Here is a 12,745-nt window from a genome sequence, read left to right as displayed (position 1 = left end):
ATGTATATTTCAAAAGCGTGCCCACATTTCTACCTAATTTGAATATTTATAGCTGCAAGCGACATGACAGGGAATTAATATCATAGGCAATGCCTAGACAGGCTGGGTGTCTCAATTTCACCGGGAGAGCAGAGAGAGAAAGATGAAAATGGTCAAAATATGGGATGAAATTCTCCGGAAGCTTCTCAATTTCAAGTGATTGCGGTTACAGCTTAAACAATTTCAGATGGAATGGTACTGTATCTGCATCTTGTTATCAAAGGTGAGTACAAGATACATGGCATTTTAATCTTAGACATGATTGTGCTATTTTCAGAAACCTCATGGCTTCATGTTATTATGACTTCATAAATTACAACTCGTCCTGTAATTTTAGCCTTCAAATTGATGGGTTTTCTGTGAATGTCTCAATAAATATTTAATGAATGTGATTTCCTGATATTTAACAAGAAAGATGTAAAATGGAGGAAATTGCCGTCTCGGTAAGTTACTACATGCGTGCTTCTATATGGTTGACACCAAAAGTCATAATTGTCGCAGAAGTAATGAATGTGACATCTACTGTTTTCACTGAGTTTAAATTCTTTTTTAATTTGTTGACGAGAAGGATGAAAATTTGATTTTCCTTAGAAAGAGTAGAAAGAATGCTTTGCAGGGTCAAGGAAATTTCTTTAAAATTTCTCTCCATGATGATAAATAATCATTTATCAGATACAATGTTACCATGTGTTACAGTTTAAAATCCTTGTATTTTCACAATTATTCTAATTTCTTTTAAGTCAAGACTATGTAACTGTTCAGTACCTCTTGAAAAAAATACATGCATACGTCTTTGTCGGCAGAGAAGTAATTATGTACACAGTCCTCTTGGTTATGATATCTTCAATTATTTGAACATGACAATTACAGGGTGGATGTGCAATTATTCACCAATCTCTTCCTCTCATACTGAATACATGGTGATACAATTGTTTAATTATTTGTAGAAAATGTGCTGGGTTCTAAGCTTTAGTCTTCATTTGAGACAGAATTTTCCATTTCTGAATTCCAAAATGCACTGTGCATACCATAGCAATGTGACATGCTAGTATGATCTTTTACGTAAACAGAAACACTTATTAACCAGTATATTATTTTCTAAAGCCTGTTTTGTAAATATTTGAATTTTGTGCACAGAGTGAGGATTATACAGTGTGCATGCACATCAAATTTTCATCTTGAAGGCATCAGTATCAGACTAATTTAAGATGTTGTGATCTGATGATAACAGATTTTTGGAGCTCTCTGGATCATGCAAATTAAACATCCTCTCCAAGTTTCTAACTTTTGATTTTCATGAACTGAATACCAGCCAAAATGCAAACATGATTTTGAATACACAATAATATAAATATAATTTTACATACCATAATTTATCCTTATCTTAACCATTTCAAACTCCTTCAGTTTGCCTAAATATTTTTCTGGATTTATACAGTCAATTATTTGTCCTTGTTGAAGCAAATCTGGTAATGAAAAAGCTTATGGTATACGTAACTTATCCATCATCAGATATTTTATTCAAATATACTGTGTGTTTTAAGTTTCTGAGTAATTTCCTGGCAAAGTCATACGTGTGTGTTTGTCTATGATTTGTGATTTTCATGAAATCAGTGAATGGTCTTGTTGCGTAACAAGAACACAGATGTGGAAATGGAATCATGCTCTTGAGGATTTGATAAGATTTTGTTGAATTTAAATCAATGTATCTTAGTTATTTATGGACAAAAGCCAAGTAAATCTATTCCTGAATTTATTGCGGTACGTTTTTTTCAGGAATTAAAAAAACTAAATGCCATTCCACAATATTGACTCAAATGGTATGATTTTACATGTACATATCTCCTTCCCTCACATGAGATGCAATGTTTGTTGAGGTTTACCAAATATCATGCTTTATTCCTACACAAATGTTAATGATTAACCCATTCCCTTGGGTTTATAAATTATTTTTCTCTACATCAATTCTTTTATTATTTCAATCTTCATCTTTGAGATTTGATCCCTGCCATCACTTTAACAGAAAAAAGTCATGGTTAGGCCAAGATAAATAAAAAGTTTGTTTCTCATCCAAGACATATTGCAAAAATGATGCAGTGACGCAGTTTTTTTTTCTCTCAATTTTTTTAAAATTTTTTAAACAACAAGAACGCGCAAAAAAACATGGAGACAACACAGGAATGCACGCAGAGATAAATGTACAACAGTATTGCTTCAGTATTTTTGTATACACTGTAGCAATATTTCTGAAGTTTGACTTTAAGCACAGCGATACACAGTGTTGACAGCTTAATATAACAGTGACATATATGTACAGTTCTGAATGGAATGTTAGTGTCAGTTATTTTGTTTACAGTTCTGTTTTTTAAAAAAATTTAAGGTTGATGTGGCAGGTCTGAATTGACGCACGCGAGGATGAGAAACAATCTTTTTATTTTTCTTGGCCTTACGTATGAAACTGAGGCATTAATTCTGGTTTTTATGTTTTTCTATGACGTTCATTGACGCAATACAAGCAGTGGGAATTCGATGAGTCCCTCACTTAAACAATGACATCTTTCAAATTCATTGATGATCTAAAATGATTGATGAGGGATAACTAGTAATACTGACCGACTGCCAGGAAATTTCAATCTCCATAACAGAATCAAATATCACTGTCAAAAAAGACTGAATATTATAGGCAAAGTGTATTATAACTTCCATAAAATGGACTGAATTTAACCAGATATTATTAATAATTGAAATATTTGCAGATGTCAGAATATAGTGCAAAAGGTCAAAGTCGATGTGTGATATACAACTGCTGATGTACCTGCTTGAAAGTGTAATAATACCTCTACAGATATTGATGGCTCCACACTTATGCTTGTCTTATGCACTATGAATAAATCTTCATCAAATCTGTGGATCGTGTTTCTTTGCTGCACTATTATTTTTAATAATGATGAATTTTGTTACAGTGTATCACTTTTCTATGCTAGACATTTTATTCAGCTCAGAAATAAATGCAGACTTTTAAAACCAAAGTAATGTCAACAAAATAAAACAAACAAAAAGAGATGAAAAAAACTAGAAATATAACAGAATATCACAAGGTATCAGATTTCATGGCAGAACTGGATAAGCCTTGCTAAATAATGGCAAGAGAATTCTGAAATATTTGATTGTAGATATAAAAACTATTGGTGTTTATTGTGCTCTTGTGGTATTATTTCAATATAAAAATTTTGTGCACAATGTTTCATCACAAATGTTGCTGAAAAATTCTCTAATTTTACACAATGAAACATAAAGATGGGATAGGCCCTTGTAATCAAGGTTTTCAATTACAATGTTGATTACCTTGGAGAAGCTATTTTACGTTTATTACATATCGCTCTAGATCTTTCTGATGATGAAAATTCCAGAGTGACTAAACATTACCCACTTCAGTGAAATATAGAAATGTGTTCTTTTGTTCTGTATTTTTGTGGAAATAGTCACAATGAACCCAGGCCACAATTTTGCCGATGTGAATTATTTCTGATACAGTGAATATCATTCAGCATCAATGAAGGAACCCATAATTTCCATCACGAAGCAAATTTAATCTAATCTTTAACCCTTTGAGTGCCAAAGTCAATTTTGCCGCCTTTCAAAAATATATCCTAGTCAATTTTTTCAGATTTTTGCCAAAATTTTGATAAAAAAACTGTAACAATGAAATGTGATGTCTATTTGGTTTAAAATTATCAAAAAAATTACAGAAAAAATCCTAAAAATTTGTGAAATGTTGCTCCAAAATTTTGGAGGGAAAAATTACAGCACTCAGAGGGTTAAGGTAAAATGTGTGCTTTAGGGACACTTATTCAGATTCTCAAACCTTTACAATAATACTTTGGTCTACCACTTGTTGGGTTTTATTTGAAGTACATGGAGTAGTTTTCACCGATTGTTATTGGAAAATGAAAATATTGCAAGAAAGAATTAACACATGGATCGAAGCCATTTTGAAATTTCAAGTTTTGAGATATATTCAGTAACTTCTTTCTCTGGTGAACAATTTTGTATGGCAACCCCTAATTTTTATTCTTGATTTCAAAAGGGAGCAGTTTAGAGTTCCTGTACGGAAAGTATGAGCGTAAGTTTTAAGTCTTTCAGTTACAAGGCATGTACTACCTGGCCATACTTTTTCCCTGCCATGAGAATGTATACAGTTATTTTAAACAAGTAAAAGGAAGACACTTGCTTTCAGTGTCATACATGTGCTACATTGGAGGTTTCATATATTTGAAGTGCAATGATATTGACAACATTGTTCAACAAGATACATTTAAAATTTTCTTTATCACAATTATAATTGTGATATTGCAAAGCTCTAAACCACAATGAGTTTATCATCTTTTGTGCGAGGAAATTGCTGTGAACTGTGGTTAACCTAGTAAATTTAATAATATCGACATTTCAAAGTTTTGAAGAAAAATCAGACATCAACGTCACATATCTTTTCATTACAAAATTATAAAATATTGCCAATGAGTTTTTTCTTAACATCTACTATTGAACTGACTTTTGCGACTACATTAACATTCTTTGTCTTACAAAATATCTAAATTAAATACTATAACATGACAAACTGAGCATATTGGCCTGTATAAAATACCAGAATCCCATTTAAGACTAAAGCTAAAGCACTGAGATTGTTAACCAATGAGCATAAAATAAATTAAGTTTCATGCAAACATGCTTTGGTGCTTGCAATAGCATAAAAGCATTGAAAATGGAGAATAGCTTATCTACATATTTGTTGCCATGGTGATGTAGCTTATAGTGTATAATTGTCTGGTATTTGAAAGACCTACCATACTGTCACAAGTTTGCTTTTTGTCCAGTGAGGTAAGCCATTATTGTGCAGTTGCTCAGATACGTGGATAAAATTACTTGCAATAAGTAAGAGCATATTGTGCAAACTTTAAAAGTTACTATAAGACCCTGGAAAAAGAAACATAATTTATGGACCAAAGCATATTGACTCAGCATTTATCCCACAAGAGCAAAAGTAGGAGGCATTAGGGACCGTTTAGTTTTTACGGCCTGGGGGGGGGGGGGGGGCCGGCAAATCTTGTCGCCGGTGTTCCAAAAATAAAGACCCCCCCTGCATTTTTCGCGAAAAAATGATGACCCCACCTTTGTCAGACGCAAAAAATTGATGAACCCCCCCCCCCCCCCCCCGCTGAAAAATAACCAAAACCCATATGTCAAATTTACCCACACGGTTTGGATTTGAACTCCGGTACGCGGCGCACTTTATTCGTGTAGCAGAGATACCAGTGCACAAACTTCTCAGCCACATCCATGCAAACGTCTGTTACTTAAGGACGACATAAGGCAATTTTTAACTTCATTTCCATAGACAACTTATGTCCATGGACATTGTATAAAATAAACTTTATTGGAGTGGTTCGCCAAAGGCAGCGCTCCGGTTAAGAGGGTCATGGGCCATTACGTAAAGTCAACTTTATTCTAGTGGGCAACCAAAGGTGGCCTGCTGGTAAAAAGAGGGTCGATCGTGGCCATTGCACGAAGTAAACTTTACTGAACAGGGCCGCTGAAGGCGTCCGGCCGTTAAGATGGTCATGGGGTATTACAATAAAGTCAATTTATTGTAGTGGGCCGCCGCAGGCGGCCCGCTGGTAAAGATGGTCGATCATGGCCATTGCATGAAGTAAACCTAATTGGAGTGGGCCGCCAAAGGCGTCTGCCCGTAAAGAGGGTCATGGGTAATATACATAAAGTATATCTATTGTAGTGGGCCGCCGAAGGCGGCCCGCCGGTAAAGAGGGTCGATCATGGCCATGGCATAAAGTGAACTTTATTGTAGGTATTATGTTTTTGAAAATGTGGTGACCCCCTTTCCCACCAGTGAAAAAGTGATGACCCCCCCCCCCCCCGCCGCCGTAAAAACTGAACGGTCCCTTAGTGTCATAGAAGTTATATTCTCCAAACTGACCAAAATGCACAGCAAAACTGTTTCACCAAAATTTGCCATCAATTAGTAAACACAATGAGTTACAAAGGAATAATGACTTGATAACTCTTTTTTGAAAACTTCCATTGTCCACGACATTAATGAGGAAATTTCATAAAGGTAGATTGACATGTATACCCTGCACTATATATACTACATTCTTGTTTGAAAAAAAGTTGCCAGTCTCTACAAGCATTCAAGCAATGGTCTGATCCAGGATATCACACAATAGGCACATTCCATGATGTCAGAGAGGGATGTGCAGGTTACGTGGAGGGAGTTGAATTGAATTGCCCTGTTGGAAAATAGTGTACAAATTACCTTTAAAATCAAGATAGTGGTGTAAATCATAAGTTTGTCATTTGAATCAAAGAGACTATGAAATGCCTGGATTTATGACTATTTGGAGAGTTTATGTTCCCTACAGAAATGTTATGCACTGGTTCACATCTTATGCAAATTAGGTGCCTAAAATCCTTGAGTATAAATGCACTTCATGTTTTTAAAGTCAGTTCTATTCAACCATGTTGCCTTTAGACTCCTGAGAAGATTAACACACTATCTTCATACGTGTCTTGTCCATTTTGGAAGATACATCGGTCATTGCAATATTTGGGTTGAATTCTTGGGTATATTGTGCTTTTGAAGACAGAATGTCTGAGGTACTGTGAGTCAACTTAACCTTTTATTCTGTTCATTATATTGCTGCATATTAACAAAGACTTGTAAGATCTCTATAAAACAGTTGCTAGTGTATCAGGTATTACTGTACCATATTCAAATTTATTTGCTGTATACATTGAGTACTGCATGGCTATGCTCAAAGTTATAACAACTCTTACTGCAATATCTGGTGATTTCATTACAGATAGTCATTTTCTGGTGTTAAAATTATAGCTTTTAGCTCAAAACGTTCAAAAGGGCAAACACTAAACAAGCATTGATATATTCCTGCCAGTTTTATATAGTATTATCTTTGCAGTAAATGACAGCTTGTGTACAGATATAGTTAGTTGTTGATGTAGCTTCCTTTTTCCGTGTGATGAGATATTTCATGTCATTGCAGCAGTCTGGCAGTAATGGTAATGTTTTCTAAGATTTTGAGTTCTAAAGTTATCAAGTTTGAATTCAGAATTTCAAAGAATATCAATGTACGATCAGCAGCATTTGGTCAATCATTGGAAAACAATTAATTGCCAATTTCAATTTAGTTATCTCTATACTCATTCATATAAATGTATCTGCTGGAATTGTTTGAAAAGTGCAGATCAGGTCCACTTGTACATTGAACAACTGTTATTTCTACAGCTGATCATTTTTTTGTTTCAATCATCCCTTCTGAATTTTTCAAGATATGAATTACTGAATATTGAAGTTTAAGATTTTCCCTTTTTAAACATTTTTAGAACCTGTGGAGATTTTGTCCATAATACTTGCTCTGTTAGATCTTTGGCATTATAAGGTGGCACTTAATTTGTAACAATCTATTGTTTTATGTCTTTCGTTTTTTTCATTTGTTACATACATGTTGTGTACGAATACAGGTTTATACTTGACCTTCATGAAAAAAGATGACTCATTTGCAAATCTATAGAGTTTGTATGAGAGAGTGTGATATTTGCTCTCTAAATAATAGGTACAGTAACTGATTTGCATATCCTAAATGGTTGAACTAGACTTTCTTTTCAGACAGTGTAAACTTCTGTCTGTGTATTCACAGGATGGTTTAGTGTAGACTCTTTCACAGCCCCATACATTGATATTGGCTATGTGGTCCAATCTTGTGCTCTAAGTGTGATCTAGCTCAACCTATGGAGTCTTTTCTTGGTTCCATGCTTGGCAGACAGTCCATGGAAAGGGGGAGGGAGGGGGGGAGCATATTGAAAGCTTGACAGCAGACAAAAGGTGTGGTGAGAAAGTGTCATTCACACTCTATAGATGCTGAGGTGTACTTGAGATACATCTTGAAGCCAAGTATAACTTTCTGATCTTACTCCCCAGTTTTTGAAACAACTAATGCAATCAGCATAACATGTAAAGTTTCACAGCAGGTCAATAGCATCCTGCTACTGTTATTTCTTTAATTCATTTTAATAAACTTTCTTTTGATAATTACAGAGTTAAATATTTTCATTACGTTTTTGGAACTGCCCACTTGCTCCACTGTGATTTGTATTTTAAACTGTATATTTTATTTATTTTGTAGCTACACCTGACGTGGACATCTGGTATTGAATCAGGGAAGAACATTTACGCTCTCTGAAGTTCCCTCAAGTGACTGACATTGAATATTTCCACTGTAAAGAAGACAGATTGCTGATTACAAGTGATTCGTATTCGTGACTCTAATTATAATTTACAATGAAGACACACATACTGTAACACGGAAGGGAATGGATTCAATACACCAGTTTACTTTTGTGTGAAATCCCAGAGTATCTTGGTGGCTTTCCGGAACATTCATGAAAACTGATACCAGAACAGTTACCATGGCAACCTCTGATGCCTTAGTCAGCGATACCTTAGACAAACCTAACGATTCCAAAGTTGATCATGTACCTTTCAATGGATGCGGATTAGATGATGAAAATGTTAATTTAGAATCCGATCATGGCAATGTTATCGACAAGGATGGATGCAGAGAGCCTGCAAAAACGTTATCTTCATCTTTAAATGATTCGATTGACAGTCTTGAGAAGATTGGCACCAATGATTTGAATCAGGGCGTGTCTGATGTGAGTGTTTCAGTCAGTCCTGCAGATGGTTTCCATGTCAGCGAAGCCTGGTCTGGTGATCACAATAATGTTGATTGCCAAAATGATCACATTGATTATGAAGACTCAGTGGATCCTGAACAGAATGACGCTGTGGATTCTGAGTCTCACATTATTGATGCTTGTATCCAGACAGAGTTCCAGAGACTAGCTGTTGAGACTGTGATGACGAGCACCAAGGCAAGTCAGATGCCCTCCCTGTCTGCCACACCAGAGGCCTCTCCAGCACACAGGCAGAGATCTGAGAGACACAGAAGTCAGGAGAGTTTGACGGCAGTTTTTAAATCAGATCGTGAACAGACAGCCTACCAGAAAACTGCAGATGAAAATGGTATTTTTTATGGTATGGAAAGTGTGTCAAAGCGGAGCAATGGGGGTGTGAAATTCAGACGTTATAGTGCCAATGATGACAGATCAAAGAGTTTGAAGCAACATGCCTTTGAGTGTAAAGAAACAAAATCTCACAAAAACTACCACAAGGACTGTGTCCCAAATGATGATGGCAAGACACAAAAGCCTGTATTTCGGAAAAGCAAGGTGCAATCACCAAGACCGAACTACCTTGAGGCGGGCCAGGCAAGCCACAGCAATGGTGGTAGTTCAGAGATGCTTTCTAGTGGATCTGACTCATCTGGTACGGTAAAATCACAAGACGGAAAGCCTGACTGGGTGATGTTTGAAAAAGATGAAGAAAAACTAACAAATGCGCAGAAAAGTTTGATAGTCAAGAAGCAATTTGCTGCTTTGCACTACAAGTTCGGACTGAACACACCTGGCAAAGGGGAATTACGAAAGAAAGACAGTGACTCCATTATTACCATTAGGAGCCCCACAGAGAAACAAAATAATATGAAGATTTCAAAAACTCCAAATGGACGAGGCATCAAACGGGACTCTCCAACAGATGCGTCAAAACTGAAATTTACCTACGAAGTTGAACCAAGTCCGTACAGCGCAACCCCCGCAGAGAAGTACTTGACTCCTCTGCAGCAGAAAGAAAGACAAGTGAAAGAGCTGAACCGACAGGTGAGGGAGCTCCAACAGCTAGTGAGGGAGAGAGACATTGAGATACAGTACCTGACAGAAGAGATGCAGCAGCAAGTTGAGTTCCTGACAATCGAGAAGGACCACACGATTACCGAGATGCAAGAGCTGCATGATTACGACTTGGGCCAGCTCAAAGAAAAGCATGCTGAAGATACTGCAAAGCTGCAGGACGAAATTCAGGTGGGTAGGATTTAGGTTTTGGTCAGCAAGTCCTCTAGCTTTTAAGAATTTACTGAAAGATGACGGTTGCTCACCAGACTGGCCGAGAGTGCATGTACACTGATTGCAAACGTCAAGTGTTCTGCTACATCTGGCTAGGTAATCAATACGATCACCGCCCCCTGACCCCAGAGACCTGGAAAAATATGACACTGATTGGCTCTCCTAAGGGTCATGGTGTAGGGTGCTGAAAAGTATTTGCTTTGATATAATAAATCTGGTAAATTCCCATCCATAGGCTGAGCATGGAAGCCTTGTTGTAAAATGTAAGAATTGATGTATTACTATTACATTTTATTATGTGTTATTTTCAACATATTTTCATAATATCAAAATTGCACTTTGTAATAAGTAGTTAGATATTTGAAACACAATTCAACTTGATTGAGAAAGTAGTCTAATTTTTCATATTTTGTTACTGACAGAACGCAAATGATGACAAAAACACCATACTAGGCAAGCAAGAGAAGACTGAACAGATCATCACAGAGAATAAGAACACCATAGCTGAGCTGGAAGCCACAATAGCGCAGATGAAGAAAGAGTATGAAGACCGGGAACAGGTTCACAGAGACCGCTACCTGGAGATGTACAGAAAGGGACAGCTGGCTCAGGAGCTGGAAATGGAGGAAAACATGGTCCTGGAAGCTGCCAAGAACCCTCAGAACAAAGCATACAAGGGCCTTCTCAAGAAGCTTGACAAGACAGAGGAGGAGTTGGAGAAGCTGAAGGAAACAAGACGGCATGAGATCTACAGCCAAGGGTGGCAGATCAACAGTGATCCAGAGGCCATCATCCAGCTACTGCGCAGTACAATTTACTATTACTTGATCGACAGAGAACCCATGGCCAATCTGAGAGCCCTTTTCTCAATACTGGACTATACTGAAGTGCAAAGACGAGCCATGGTGGAGGCACTTAAGAAAAAGAGAAAGTAGATAATATGAGGTTATTACGAAAATACCGTAAAGGATGCACGAGGACATTGGCATAGCATATCGCCCGATGTGAAGAGGAGGGCGATGCGCTGCGACAATGTCCAAGTGCATCCTTTGTGGAATTTTCGTTATAACCTTATTGTTATACATCTTACATTCATGACTGGGGTGTCAAATGGGCCGAGTATAGACCATATTCATGTGATGTAAACAATTTTCTTCTGATTTTTAGCGCAAGTGGCACACTGTCTTGGACGCACTTCTGAACAGGTACAGAGTGCAAGACATTCTGGCAATTGTCCCATGGGTCCCTTGAAATGGTTAATACTGAACGACCAGATGCAGCCACAGAATGCACTGCACATGGGGTGAATGATGCCTGGAAATGGTACATCTTACAGAATGGGCATTCCGACAGCATTTTTTGAGCATGCAAACTTCCAATTGTTCTTGATGGTAAATGTATAATAATGAGATATACAGAGATATTGCATATATATATCTACAATTCTTTCTGATGTACGTTGTACTGACTTCAGACCATTTAATAGATCGTACATACTTATTCACCCCTTTCTCTTTGTAGTATATTCCAACATCTACATTCAAAGTATGACAGAAGGACACCGCATGTCTTGTGGTGGAAAGGGAGACTATGTGGTTTTAACTGAACCAAATCCAACATATTTGTTCTTTTTTGACTTCATCAAACGAGTGCTGTGATTAACTTTGGTTTGTTGGTTGAAGAAATTTCATTTCTCATGGGCTTACTTGTGTTCCTCTATCTATTCTGTTTCTCTTAACATTTCTCCAGGAAAAAATTCAAGTTTGAAATAAGTTTTGATTACTTAGCAAGAAAAAAGTTACCAAAAAAGCATGCAGTTTCAAATTAGAAGGCAGAAACAAGAGGAAATTGATTTTTTATTTACTACTGCATACCTTCATTTCCCAACCAAGTTCAGTGACAAAACATTCAAAACACAATCTTTTGTTTTGAAAAATCAATTTTTCAAACCAAAGCTATGGCTGACATTACATACGTGAACTATGAGTGAATAATCTAAGAAATATCATATTAATATCATAATTATGAAATATCAACATTATAAAAAAAAAACGGTTTTGGTCTTGCACCAGGGTTGAGCTTTTCTTCTGCTCAGCAGTACTTGATAAAATCAATGAACGTGTATCAATTATACCTGATATTGTAGTCTGCTGCGTATTTGATATAGTGTATGTAAACAGGGCAGGAAGCCAGCTGCCACAGCCAGTCCTCTCTTCATGTGTGTGAAAACATTTCGTTTTATGCGCCGTTATGAACTTAAGTGGAAGGTTTTCACAGGCAATTAGAGAGTACCAGCAGTGCAAGCTGGCTGCCTTCCCTTTTTGTATACTTTATGCTATTAGAGCACGCTGTAGAGGGGCTGTCGACTACGATATCAAATCTATATTCAGTGACTTTATCAAGTATTGCTGAACAAATATCATTGATATCATATTTCTTAGACTATTTACTCCTAGTTTGCTTGTGTATATTACAGTATACCAACAATGGCTTCCACATATCTCATTCCCTACAGGTCAATCAAATCTTCCGACCACACTACAGGAACACTAATATGAATATTCAAGAGTAGATGACAAACTTTTTGTTCAATGTAACATATCTAACAATAAAGGCATCTGGTTCATAGTGGGCCTAAACAGTTTTTCCTCTA

General features: G+C 36.7%; 1 protein-coding gene across 1 annotated transcript; it reads left to right on the top strand.

The window, feature by feature from the left end:
- Positions 1-14: 14 nt before the first annotated feature.
- On the top strand, positions 15-12,745 carry LOC139115156 (putative leucine-rich repeat-containing protein DDB_G0290503). Its single transcript, XM_070677070.1, has 3 exons — positions 15-262; positions 8,256-10,050; positions 10,515-12,745. The coding sequence occupies exons 2-3, from the start codon at positions 8,512-8,514 to the stop codon at positions 11,025-11,027; spliced, it is 2,052 nt and encodes a 683-aa protein (XP_070533171.1). The 5' UTR covers positions 15-262; positions 8,256-8,511; the 3' UTR covers positions 11,028-12,745.

The sequence above is a fragment of the Ptychodera flava genome, chromosome 17 (genome assembly GCF_041260155.1).
Source record: "Ptychodera flava strain L36383 chromosome 17, AS_Pfla_20210202, whole genome shotgun sequence".
Classification (NCBI taxonomy): domain Eukaryota; kingdom Metazoa; phylum Hemichordata; class Enteropneusta; family Ptychoderidae; genus Ptychodera; species Ptychodera flava.
The sequence above is the reverse complement of the archived record's forward strand: the minus strand, read 5'-3'. Positions and strand labels throughout refer to the sequence as shown.